Consider the following 12,709-nt stretch of genomic DNA (forward strand, 5'->3'; position numbering starts at 1 on the left):
GTCATGTCCTCGGTATTTTTTTCAGAAATTTAAAATTGGTCTACGCTGAATTCGAGCAGTGATCAATGTAAAACGCAGCGTCCATATCCACATGTCATCTGTATTTCCCCCCAATAAAATTCACATTTGTCTAATGTCATCTGAAATCTCTCAGCCTCTATCTCTATCATTGGCGTGTCTAACGCAGCGTCACGCGACGTAGCCTATACTAGTGTCGGCCGGGGAAGTTGGGTTTTGGATAAAACAGGCAGGGTGTAGTCTACGCTCTATCACATATGCCTACCTAACCTAACGTAGGCTAATAGTCACATGATAGGGTGACCATTCGTCCGGATATCGTCCGGACAGTCCGGTTTTAGAGCCGTCTGTCTGGATGTCTGTCACGCGTCCTCACTTTTTACATTTTGTCCTCATTTCGGACCCTCAGCCGCCACCGTTGCATCAATCGTCACAAATCCCCGCCCATTATTTACACTTGCTATTCTGCGATGACATACAGGCAAAGATAGCCTACAGGGGTTTCTCGTATACAAACATTCGCGCTGCGCGCGCAGCTGATGTAGCCTCTGCAGCCTCTGATTGGCTGGAAGCTGCTGTCACTCAGAAGCTGCGCTCACGCGATTCACTGATTTTTGCTCCTCCGAGCTGCGCGCGCAGTGCAAATGTTTGTACGGAAAAACCTATGAATGTTGGCACGCATGCTGTTGAACAATACTCATGCCGAAACGAAAGACATCCTTTAAAAATGCTTGGTGCTTAGAGCATCGTTTTGTCGGCAAGAGCCAAAAAGGAGAACACTTCGCCTTCTGCAAGCTCTGTCGCATTGACATTGATGTGGGGAGCAGAGGGAAAGGGGCGATAGACAGACACGCGGACACAGACCACCACAGATCATGTTTTTCTTTTTGATATTTTTTTGGATGAGCATAAATGAACACAACGATGTTTTGTTTTTAGTTTAGTTCCTGTGGATAAGCCAAGGCCAGTATAGTAGGCTAAATGACAGTAGGCCTACATGTTTCTTGACTCATTCTTCGATTTTTCTTTTTTTTTTTCTTTTTGATGGTCATTTTCAGAAGTGAATAAATATGTTGGGCTATGGCATGGCAAAGACTGTTTTTTCAGTGTCTATAGATGGACACAACTCTTTACAGTGACTTTACAGTAATGTTTTGTTTCTTGTTGACATGGTCTTGACCATCATTTTCCACATTTCTCTTTTTGATAGGTGTTCCAAGTTAATAAATATATATTGACTTCATACGTTTTTTTATAAGTTTTTCTTACCCCCCCCCCGTAACACAACGGTGTCCTAACTTTAGGGCCTTTGTCCTCACTTTTGGACACAAGTGTCCTAACTTACAGACTCATGTCGGTGGTCACCCTAGTAGTCTACGCTCTACACTCTAAAAAATAATGGGGCCAGTACCGGTTCTTCAGAGCGATGCCATAGAAGAACCTTTTTCAGGGCTTCAAAGAACCGTTCATGCAACAGTTCTTTAAAGAACCAATCTCATCTCATCTCATTATCTGTAGCCGCTTTATCCTGTTCTACAGGGTCGCAGGCGAGCTGGAGCCTATCCCAGCTGACTACGGGCGAAAGGCGGGGTTCACCCTGGACAAGTCGCCAGGTCATCACAGGGCTGACACATAGACACAGACAACCATTCACACTCACATTCACACCTACGCTCAATTTAGAGTCACCAGTTAACCTAACCTGCATGTCTTTGGACTGTGGGGGAAACCGGAGCACCCGGAGGAAACCCACGCGGACACGGGGAGAACATGCAAACTCCGCACAGAAAGGCCCTCGCCGGCCACGGGGCTCGAACCCAGGACCTTCTTGCTGTGAGGTGGCAGTGCTAACCACTACACCACCGTGCCACCCTCTTTAAAGAACCATTTAAACCATTTGTTTGAGCAGTGAAGACAGATTTGTGTAAACATAGCCTATGTGCATTGACCAGCAAATGGTAAGAGAATGCCAGGCTCTGAAGAACCATTTCCAATGTGAAGAACCTTTCGCATAATGTAATGGTTCATCACAGAGTTTTGACTCTCCATGGAACCATCCAGAGATTTGAAGAACCACTGAAGCACCTTTATTTTTTTAGAGTGTATCACATATGCCTACCTAACCTAACGTAGGCTAATAGTCACATCGCATTATAGAGCTTTACCTGAGTGCAAAATGAAAATGTTGCAACAAACTAAATTAAGGTTTGACAGCCAACAGAAGAGCAGGGAAAGAGAAGGAGGGAAGGTGAGAAAATATTGTCAGTGCAGTGGCAGACCGTTCAGCGGTGTCATGCTGTCAGCCATGCTTGACCTCGGTATTTGAAAAATCCTGGTTACGGCCCTGTCCCCAGGTGCTGTAGTATGGCTGCCCACTGCTCTGGGTGTTTGTGTGTGTGTGTGTGTGTGTGTGTGTTCACTGCTTCAGATGGGTTAAATGCAGAGGATGAATCTCACTGTGCTTGAAGTGTGCATGTGACAGGTTTTTTCTTCATCTTAATGTGGCCCCACTGGTGCCACCCTGTGGCTCTGCAGGGGGAAACGGTGTAAAAGACAACTATCTCTATGGTAGCCTTCAACTTGGACAGTTTATCTCATGCTGAGATAAGACGACATGAATTCAGGCCAATTTTGGCAAATTTCCAGTGACAGGCCTGAATTTGGGAGCAACAAATGGACCTCGTTATGTAAGAATATCAAAGAACAGCAATGTGGCCTCACAACACCCTGCCGAAAAGTGTTTTCTGTATTTTTTGTATTTTCTCACCTAGTTTGACAACTCCTATGATATGTACCTTAATAACCATGATTGACCATTTTTAACCCTCCTCCCAAACAAAACGCAATGAAATGAACGATGAGTGGTCAGGGTCAAACTTGTAATGTTGCCAGTCTCCCAACCAAGACAGAGCAAGAACGTATTGCACTATGATTGCCTAATCTGACATGGTGACCATCATGAAAAACAAGATATTGTGTAGTTTGAACACAATGCTTGTGATGATCATTCAGAGTGTCCATGATTAGGTCACTGCACTATTTTTTAGCTGTTTTTCTTCACTGGAGTTATAAACTACTGATGGCTCAGAGGGATTCCTCTAAAGAAGTCGACTTTAAACAATATTTTAGTGGTTTGCCTCACAATGCACTGCTGCTCTCATGTTATACTGTTCCAACACTGTTCCTAATCTATCTAAATGTTGTCTAGGGTTAATTATGTTGAGTAAGCACTGTTTGAGTTGAATTAACACTTATAGTGTCTAATTAACACTGGAGGGGTTGATGCAAGCGTGTTGGTGCTATTACCTCACCAACTTTATTGGAGAAGGTTATGTTTTTGTTTCCATTTGTTTGTCTGTTCCCAACATACCTCAAAAAATAGTGAACGGATTTTGATGAAATTTGGAGGAAAGGTGAGCCATGGGTCAAGGGACAACTGATTACATTTTGATGCAAATCCAGATATGTGGCTTGGTGGAGTTATGTGCTCTACCTTCTAGTTTTAATACTGCAGCCAGTTTAATTGAACAATGAACCAGTTTTAATTAAGCACTATTGGTGTTCACTGAACACTTCAGTTCCATAGCTGTTGTGGCTGCTGATTTGACACTGTAAGAGTAAGCTTTATTCAACACTGGAGTGTTCAGTATTCAATTACCACTGTGCTAATGAAATACTGTGTAAACAAAAGTGAACAATTTGCCTCAATGATGAACCGAAAACCATTTTGGTGGTCAGGTGCTGAAGAGCCCGTGAAATAACCTCAGACAGTTGGGTCTGATGTCCCAACCCACTGTCCAGTAAAGCGGCCATTGCAGTAATCAGACTTGAGCAAATGGTGCTGCTTTAATTCACTGCTGCTTTTGGCCGTTCTTCACCTGTAGACCTCTGCCTAACTTACAAACACAAACCTTTTTATCCTGGGAGACGACTGAGCCAGTATGAGTTCGATTTTGCTTTTTATCCATATTTATATCACTGTGGCAAGGCAGGGTGATCCTGGTAGTAGTGCCCCCTTTCTTTTACCAGTCTAGTGGTTCTAGATCTCTGAGACCTCTAGGGTGATTTATCCTCTCCCTAGCTAGGAGGTGTTGAGTTTGACTCGCCTGGAAGTTCACCCTCCTTCCACCATGACGAGGACATCAGGACTATGAGGGAGCTATTATTATTATTATTATATCCATCCATCCATTATCTGTAACCGCTTATCCTGTGCAGGGTCGCAGGCAAGCTGGAGCCTATCCCAGCTGACTATGGGTGAGAGACCCTGGACAAGTCGCCAGGTCATCGCAGGGCTGACACATAGACACAGACAACCATTCACACTCACATTCACACCTACGGTCAATTTAGAGTCACCAGTTAACCTAACCTGCATGTCTTTGGACTGTGGGGGAAACCGGAGCACCCGGAGGAAACCCACGCGGACACGGGGAGAACATGCAAACTCCACACAGAAAGGCCCTCGCCGGCCACGGGGCTCAAACCCGGACCTTCTTGCTGTGAGGCGACAGCGCTAACCACTACACCACCGTATTATTATTATTAGTAGTAGTAGTAGTAGTAGTAGTATTCAATTGTAAATATGTAAATTGATACAATGGCGTTCAGGACAGACAGCCAATCAGCAACTTGTGAGGAAGCAATCTGATTCTTTTTAATCAGATTACTGAAGTGATGTATACTGTCAGTGAAGGCGACCCAGAGAACAATTTTTGGCTCCCAGAACGTTCCAGGAATGTTATTTCTTAGTTACTGAAACTTTCTTGGGCGGCACGGTGGTGTAGTGGTTAGTGCTGTCGCCTCACAGCAAGAAGGTCCTGGGTTCGAGCCCCGGGGCCGGCGAGGGCCTTTCTGTGCAGAGTTTGCATGTTCTCCCCGTGTCCGCGTGGGTTTCCTCTGGGTGCTCTGGTTTCCCCCACAGTCCAAAGACATGCAGGTTAGGTTAACTGGTGACTCTAAATTGACCGTAGGTGTGAATGTGAGTGTGAATGGTTGTCTATGTGTCAGCCCTGTGATGACCTGGCGACTTGTCCAGGGTGTACCCCGCCTTTCGCCCGTAGTCAGCTGGGATAGGCTCCTGCGACCCTGTAGAAGGATAAAGCGGCTAGAGATAATGAGATGAGATGAATGAAACTTTCTTTGAAGGTTTATTTGTTTGTCCTGTGGTTTGCCAGAGAAGTTTGTTTGACCTCAATATAACGTTAGCTTTTGGTTGCATGTTTTGGTTTATGGAACATTCTGTTAACATTTGTAATGGAGGAACCTTTTGGAGGACTTTTGAAAAACGTTCCTGTTTGGTTGTATGAACATTCCCTTAACCAATGCAGTACAAGAAACCTTTGGAAAACTTTATGATGGTGTCCCAGTTAGGTTTTCTGGACGTTATAGGAATGTTCCTGTAACTACAGTATGACAGAAATTAGATAAATTGTCTCATCTCATCTCATTATCTCTAGCTGCTTTATCCTGTTCTACAGGGTCGCAGGCGAGCTGGAGCCTATCCCAGCCGACTACGGGCGAAAGGCGGGGTACACCCTGGACAAGTCGCCAGGTCATCACAGGGCTGACACATAGACACAGACAACCATTCACACTCACATTCACACCTACGGTCAATTTAGAGTCACCAGTTAACCTAACCTGCATGTCTTTGGACTGTGGGGGAAACCGGAGCACCCGGAGGAAACCCACGCGGACACGGGGAGAACATGCAAACTCCGCACAGAAAGGCCCTTGCCGGCCACGGCGACTTGTCCAGGGTGTACCCTGCCTTTCGCCCATAGTCAGCTGGGATAGGCTCCAGCTTGCCTGCGACCCTGTAGAAGGATAAAGCGGCTAGAGATAATGAGATGAGATAATAATAATAATAATAATAATAATAATAATAATTCAGCTGAAGTCCGGAAAACGAAAAGGTGAAGCTACTTTGGGATACCAAAATTCAGACAGACAAGGTTTCAGAACAACAGACCAGATGTTGTAGTGGTGGAAAAAGAAAACATCTGTGCTATCACCCATAGACGTCGCCTGCCCTTTTGAGACACTGATAAAAGGCAAAGAAACAGAAAAGCTAAATGAACTGAAGCGTGAAATAAAGAGGATTTTTGGCGTTGCAAGAACATTCTCATTCTTCCCATCATTCACAGGGGAACTTGGCACGGTGAGGGCGACCTTCTCAGGTTGGCTGAAGAAAACTGAGTTGAGCACGAACTTGAGCACGAAGCAGAAAGCTTGTCTTCTGGGATCAGCGAGGATCATAAGAAAGGTGCTGGATACCTCAGGTCATGGGAAATGACTGGATATCCAGCAAAAGCAAACTCTAGCAGTTAACATCAAACGCTGAGATATGGCGGAATAATAATAATAATAATAATAATAATAATGCCTGTGGGACCCCGGTGGGGGGGGGGGGGGGGGGGTGCAGACCGTCCTGTCCTGTATCGCTGGCGGAGGAGATTGCTGCGCGTGCGGCGCCGGTGGCTGATGCCCCATCATTAAGCCAAGCCGCGCGCGCTGTCTAACGGGTTCTGACCTTGGTGCGTGTCACGCGCATGAACCGAACGCATCCCACAGTCACCCTGAAGGCTCCTCCGGGTGTTACCTTGGCAACAGACGTCCAGTAGTAGCAGGCATAGGCGGCACCGAAGCCGAACGCAAGCGCCAGCCCGACCCCGGAGCCGAGGAAGCCACCGACCCGAACCTGGTTCTCCAGATACACCGACAGCTCCTTGGTTAACACCTGCAGGTTAAGATCCAGTGACATCATGATGGGGCTTTGCCTTCTCCTTCTCCTTATTCTTTCTTTCTTTCTTTCTTTCTTTCTGATCTCTTTGATCTATTTATAAGCTCGTCTTGGTCTTGCAGCGCGTGCGTCAGTCAGCCCGGTGCGTTGCGGCAGAGCGCGCGCCGGCTCGAGCGCGCGCCTCGGTTTTCTCCGCGTCCGTGTGAGGCGCAGTGGAGAGGAGGAGCGCCGAAGTCTCGCGAGATCTCCAGAAAAGAACGCAGTGTCTCCATGTTACCATGGAGAGTGGAATACAGTGGTGCTTGAAAGTTTGTGAACCCTTTAGAATTTTCTATATTTCTGCATAAATATGACCTAAAACGTCATCAGATTTTCACACAAGTCCTAAAAGTAGATAAAGAGAACCCAGTTAAACAAATGAGACAAAAATATTATACTTGGTCATTTATTTATTGAGGAAAATGATCCAATATTACATTCTTGTGAGTGGCAAAAGTATGTGAACCTTTGTTTTCAGTATCTGGTGTGACCCCCTTGTGCAGCAATAACTGCAACTAAACGTTTGCGGTAACTGTTGATCAGTCCTGCACACCGGCTTGGAGGAATTTTAGCCCGTTCCTCTGTACAGAACAGCTTCAACTCTGGGATGTTGGTGGGTTTCCTCACATGAACTGCTCGCTTCAGGTCCTTCCACAACATTTCCATTGGATTAAGGTCAGGACTTTGACTTGGCCATTCCAAAACATTAACTTTATTCTTCTTTAACCATTCTTTGGTAGAACGACTTGTGTGCTTAGGGTCGTTGTCTTGCTGCATGACCCACCTTCTCTTGAGATTCAGTTCATGGACAGATGTCCTGACATTTTCCTTTAGAATTCGCTGGTATAATTCAGAATTCATTGTTCCATCAATGATGAAAAGCCATCCTGGCCTAGATGCAGCAAAACACGTCCAAACCATGACACTACCACCACCATGTTTCACAGATGGGATAAGGTTCTTATGCTGGAATGCAGTGTTTTCCTTTCTCCAAACATAACGCTTCTCATTTAAGCCAAAAAGTTCTATTTTGGTCTCATCCATCCACAAACCATTTTTCCAATAGCCTTCTGGCTTGTCCACATGATCTTTAGCAAACTGCAGAGGAGCAGCAATGTTCTTTTTGGAGAGCAGTAGCTTTCTCCTTGCAACCCTGACATGCACACCATTGTTGTTCAGTGTTCTCCTGATGATGGACTCATGAACATTAACATTAGCCAATGTGAGAGAGGCCTTCAGTTGCTTAAAAGTTACCCTGGGGTCCTTTGTGATCTTGCTGACTATTACATGCCTTGCTCTTAGAGCGATCTTTGTTGGTCAACCACTTCTGGGGAGGGTAACAATGGTCTTGAATTTCCTCCATTTGTACACAATCTGTCTGACTGTGGATTGGTGGAGTCCAAACTCTTTAGAGATGGTTTTGTAACCTTTTCCAGCCTGACGAGCATCAACAACGCTTTTTCTGAGGTCCTCAGAAATCTCCTTTGTTCGTGCCATGATACACTTCCACAAACATGTGTTGTGAGGATCAGACTTTGATAGATCCCTGTTCTTTAAATAAAACAGGGTGCCCAATCACACCTGATTGTCATCCTATTGATTGAAAACACCTGACTCTAATTTCACCTTCAAATTAACTGCTAATCCTAGAGGTTCACATACTTTTGCCACCCACAGATATGTAATCTTGGATCATTTTCCTCAATAAATAAATGACCAAGTATAATATTTTTGTCTCATTCGTTTAACTGGGTTCTCTTTATCTACTTTTAGGACTTGTGTGAAAATCTAATGATGTTTTAGGTCATATTTATGCAGAAATATAGAAAATTCTAAAGGGTTCACAAACTTTCAAGCACCACTGTATATTATTATTATTATTATTATTATTATTATTATTATTATTATTATTATTTAGAGCTATATTTTATGCACATCAGAAACATGTCTGAGCTCTGTGTGTGTGTGTGTGTGTGTGTGTGTGTGTGTGTGTGTGTGTGTGTGTGTGTGCTGTAACATTTGTTAAGCCTTATTGTTTAACATGTCAGAGGCAGTGCTGTGGTGTAAGAGGAATAAAACATAATAATAATAATAATCAGATGATGATGATATGAACAGTAGCACTCACGTGTTCAATAGAAGTGCAGAAGATTGACGGAGCATTGAATTAATGAAAGCAGGGCTGTTGTTTGTTTTTTTCACAGGATGTAAATGATGATGATGAGATTATTTCGTAAATAATGCTCAAAATACAAGTATAGTGCACATTAAAATACATGGATAGCACAATAAAGTGTAAACACTTATTTCCATTGTATGATGGAAATAAGTGATTTAATAATACACTACCGTTCAAAAGTTTGGGGTCACCCAGACAATTTTGTGTTTTCACACTTTTATTTACCACCATAAGTTGTAAAACGAATAGAAAATATAGTCAAGACATTTTTCTGGCCATTTTGAGCATTTAATCGACCCCACAAATGTGATGCTCCAGAAACTCAATCTGCTCAAAGGAAGGTCAGTTTTATAGCTTCTCTAAAGAGCTCAACTGTTTTCAGCTGTGCTAACATGATTGTACAAGGGTTTTCTAATCATCCATTAGCCTTCTGAGGCAATGAGCAAACACATTGTACCATTAGAACACTGGAGTGAGAGTTGCTGGAAATGGGCCTCTATACACCTATGGAGATATTGCACCAAAAACCAGACATTTGCAGCTAGAATAGTCATTTACCACATTAGCAATGTATAGAGTGGATTTCTGATTAGTTTAAAGTGATCTTCATTGAAAAGAACAGTGCTTTTCTTTCAAAAATAAGGACATTTCAAAGTGACCCCAAACTTTTGAACGGTAGTGTAAATGATGATCTTCTTCTTCTTTTGGCTGCTCCCGATTAGGGGTCGCCATGTACAGTAGCAGATCTTTCAAGTCAAGTCAACTTTATTGTCAAATATGCTATACATGCTCGACATAGAGCACAGATGAAATTTCAGTCCTCTCTGACCCACGGTGCAAACAGGCAATGCAATAAATAAAAATAGAATAACTGAAATAAACAATATAAACAGTATAAATGCTCTAGATAAGAAATAGATATAGACTAAACACTCACAGGTATACACACACACACATATAAATTGGAGCAAAGGGACATAAAATAAACAGTCAAGGGCACTTGAGGTATAGCAGGTAAACATGAAATAAGCAGTATAAACAATAAACTAATAGCTGTTAAGGTGAGGTAGTGCGGAATAGTGCAAATGAGCGAGGTAAAGTGAAATGTGCAGTCCCTGAGTTCCTGAGTTCGGTGTGTGAATGAATGTTGACAGTATGTATGTGTGTGTGTGTGTGTGTGTGTGTGTGTGTGTGTGTGTGTGTGTGTGTGTGTGTTGGGGGGGGGACTGTGAGGGTGACATGATGTCAGATGCTGAAGGGGGGTCAGGGGGGTGTACGGGCAGAATCTGTGGCCATGGCCGTAACTACCATTGAGGACACCGAGGTCATGTCCTCGGTATTTTTTTCAGAAATTTAAAATTGGTCTACGCTGAATTCGAGCAGTGATCAATGTAAAACGCAGCGTCCACATGTCATCTGTATTTCCCCCCAATAAAATTCACATTTGTCTAATGTCATCTGAAATCTCTCAGCCTCTATCTCTATCGTTGCCGTGTCTAACGCAGCGTCACGCGACATAGCCTATAGAGTGCTTCGAGGTCAGCACGAACCCAGCGGCGGCCATATTGGAAGTCAAAGGTCGCTGTGTCAGTGCATTGTTATTGTTCAGCAAAGCAAAAAGGGGTGACAAGGCCGAATACGTGTGTCATTGTTGGCTGTAGTAGCCGGGGGGAAAAGGGTGGCAAAAGCTTCCACAGACTCCCTAAAGTCGTGACTAACCAGGGAATTGCAGCACAGGAGAAAAGCGAGCGGAGGAGATGACAGTGGCTGGCTGCCATTAACCGATCAAATTTAGGACAACTTGACTGTATCCGGATTTGTTCTGATCACTTTGTGACAGGTAGGTTAAATTGTCTTGAATTTCATAGTTACTAAAATAAATGTGATACAGACTATTATCTTTTCTATGTACTTTCAGCAATGATTAATGGATATATTTGTCACATTAGGTAGCTTATGTCTACTGCAGTGCATTGTTGCATCAAATGGCATTTAAGATCTAGGCCTAGTAATGTTTATGTCCACATGCTGTTAGTACAAGTTACATACTAGGCCTACATTTTATTCACTGACTAAAATAATTGATAATAATTATAATAGTTTTTCAAACATTATTTAGATTTTGGCTTCCATACTCTTGTAGTTCTGGAAATCCTTTAGTTCACAAAATGGACTTGGGTGAAACACTAGATAGTTCACAAGATCGATGTATGTCACATGCGGCAACAAGCTGGGGTCAGCTTTCCATTCCTTCTCACTAACAGTGTATGGATCTACATTCCCAATGAAACGTACCTTCTCAGCATAACGCTCCCGTGCCTGCTTATCCAAACTTTCACAGTAGTGCTCCATCACTTCAGATGTCTAAATTCTTAAAAAATCCAAGCTTCTAAGCCCTCTAACGCAGAAACGAATCGGTGAATGTGTACTCTATGATGTGTACTCTATGCGCGCTCTGGAGCGAGTGACTTCCAAGATGGCCACGCCGACCGCATGGTTACTATTTTTAGCATCATCTCGGAGCACTCTATACTAGTGTCGGCCGGGGAAGTTGGGTTTTGGATAAAACAGGCAGGGTGTAGTATAGGGTGACCATTCATCCGGATTTCGTCCGGACAGTCCGGTTTTAGAGCCATCTGTCCGGACATCTGTCACGCGTCCTCACTTTTTACATTTTGTCCTCATTTCGGACCCTCAGCCGTCACCGTTGCATCAACCGTCACAAATCCCCGCCCATTATTTACACTTGCTATTCTGCGATGACATACAGGCAAAGATAGCCTACAGGGATTTCTCGTATACAAACATTGGTGCTGCGCATGCAGCTGATGGAGCCTCTGCAACCTCTGATTGGCTGGAAGCTGCTGTCACTCAGAAGCTGCGCTCACGCGATTCACTGATTTTTGCTCCTCCGAGCTGCGCGCGCAGTGCGAATGTTTGTACGGAAAAACCTATGAATGTTGGCACGCATGCTGTTGAACAATACTCATGCCAAAACGAAAGACATCCTTTAAAAATGCTTGGTGCTTAGAGCATCGTTTTGTCGGCAAGAGCCAAAAAGGAGAACACTTCGCCTTCTGCAAGCCCTGCCGCATTGACATTGATGTGGGGAGCAGAGGGAAAGGTGCGATAGACTAGCCTGGGCCCGCCCATCCTAAGCGTGACGCAACACGAGGGCCTGTTGCGAGCTTAGTCTGGCCAGGCAAGTTATCTCCAGCTCTTCCAAGCTCCCGAAAAATCGGGAGCCAATCAACTTTGAGCATCTCCAACGGCCCTGGGTAGAGGCGTGTTCAAGGGACTGACGTAGTAGAACTGCGACCGGAAGCCATAGATTGTTTACAGAATCTATGCCGGAAGCGCTTCATTCACGCTTCCGTATCTATTACGCATAGATGCTGTATTGAAAGCATTCAACGGGAAGTTCTCATTGAAAACGGAGCAAAGAGCAGCCCTGGAGGTATTTATTGAAAGGAAGGACGTTTTCGCCTTGCTCCCGACCGGCTTCGGTAAGAGTTTAATCTACCAGTTAGCCCCGTCGCGTCGCATACGTCAGAGGAAAGAGTGATGTGATTGGTTTAAGCTTCGTCACAGCCTTTTCTGGCTTCGACCAGTAGCAAACTGAGGCATTTCAGGGAGGCGGGTCAACCACGGGCTCTGGGAAACGGTTGGGCTTAATATCTTGGCCAGACCAATAGCTCGGAGAGCTTTGTCGCTTTAGCCAGGCTAGC

At 44.3% G+C, this 12,709-nt stretch overlaps 1 protein-coding gene across 1 annotated transcript in view; it reads right to left on the minus strand.

Moving 5' to 3' along the window:
• abhd3 (abhydrolase domain containing 3, phospholipase) overlaps positions 1 to 6,943 on the minus strand; it is a 54,659-nt gene extending 47,716 nt beyond the window's left edge. Inside the window, exon 1 of the mRNA XM_060916094.1 lies at positions 6,623 to 6,943. Coding sequence (XP_060772077.1) covers positions 6,623 to 6,787 — 165 coding nt within the window. The 5' untranslated portion in view covers positions 6,788 to 6,943. The remainder of the gene's footprint in view (positions 1 to 6,622) is intronic.
• Between the last annotated feature and the right edge of the window lie 5,766 nt (positions 6,944 to 12,709).

The sequence above is a fragment of the Neoarius graeffei genome, chromosome 1, assembly GCF_027579695.1.
Source record: "Neoarius graeffei isolate fNeoGra1 chromosome 1, fNeoGra1.pri, whole genome shotgun sequence".
Lineage (NCBI taxonomy): Eukaryota > Metazoa > Chordata > Actinopteri > Siluriformes > Ariidae > Neoarius > Neoarius graeffei.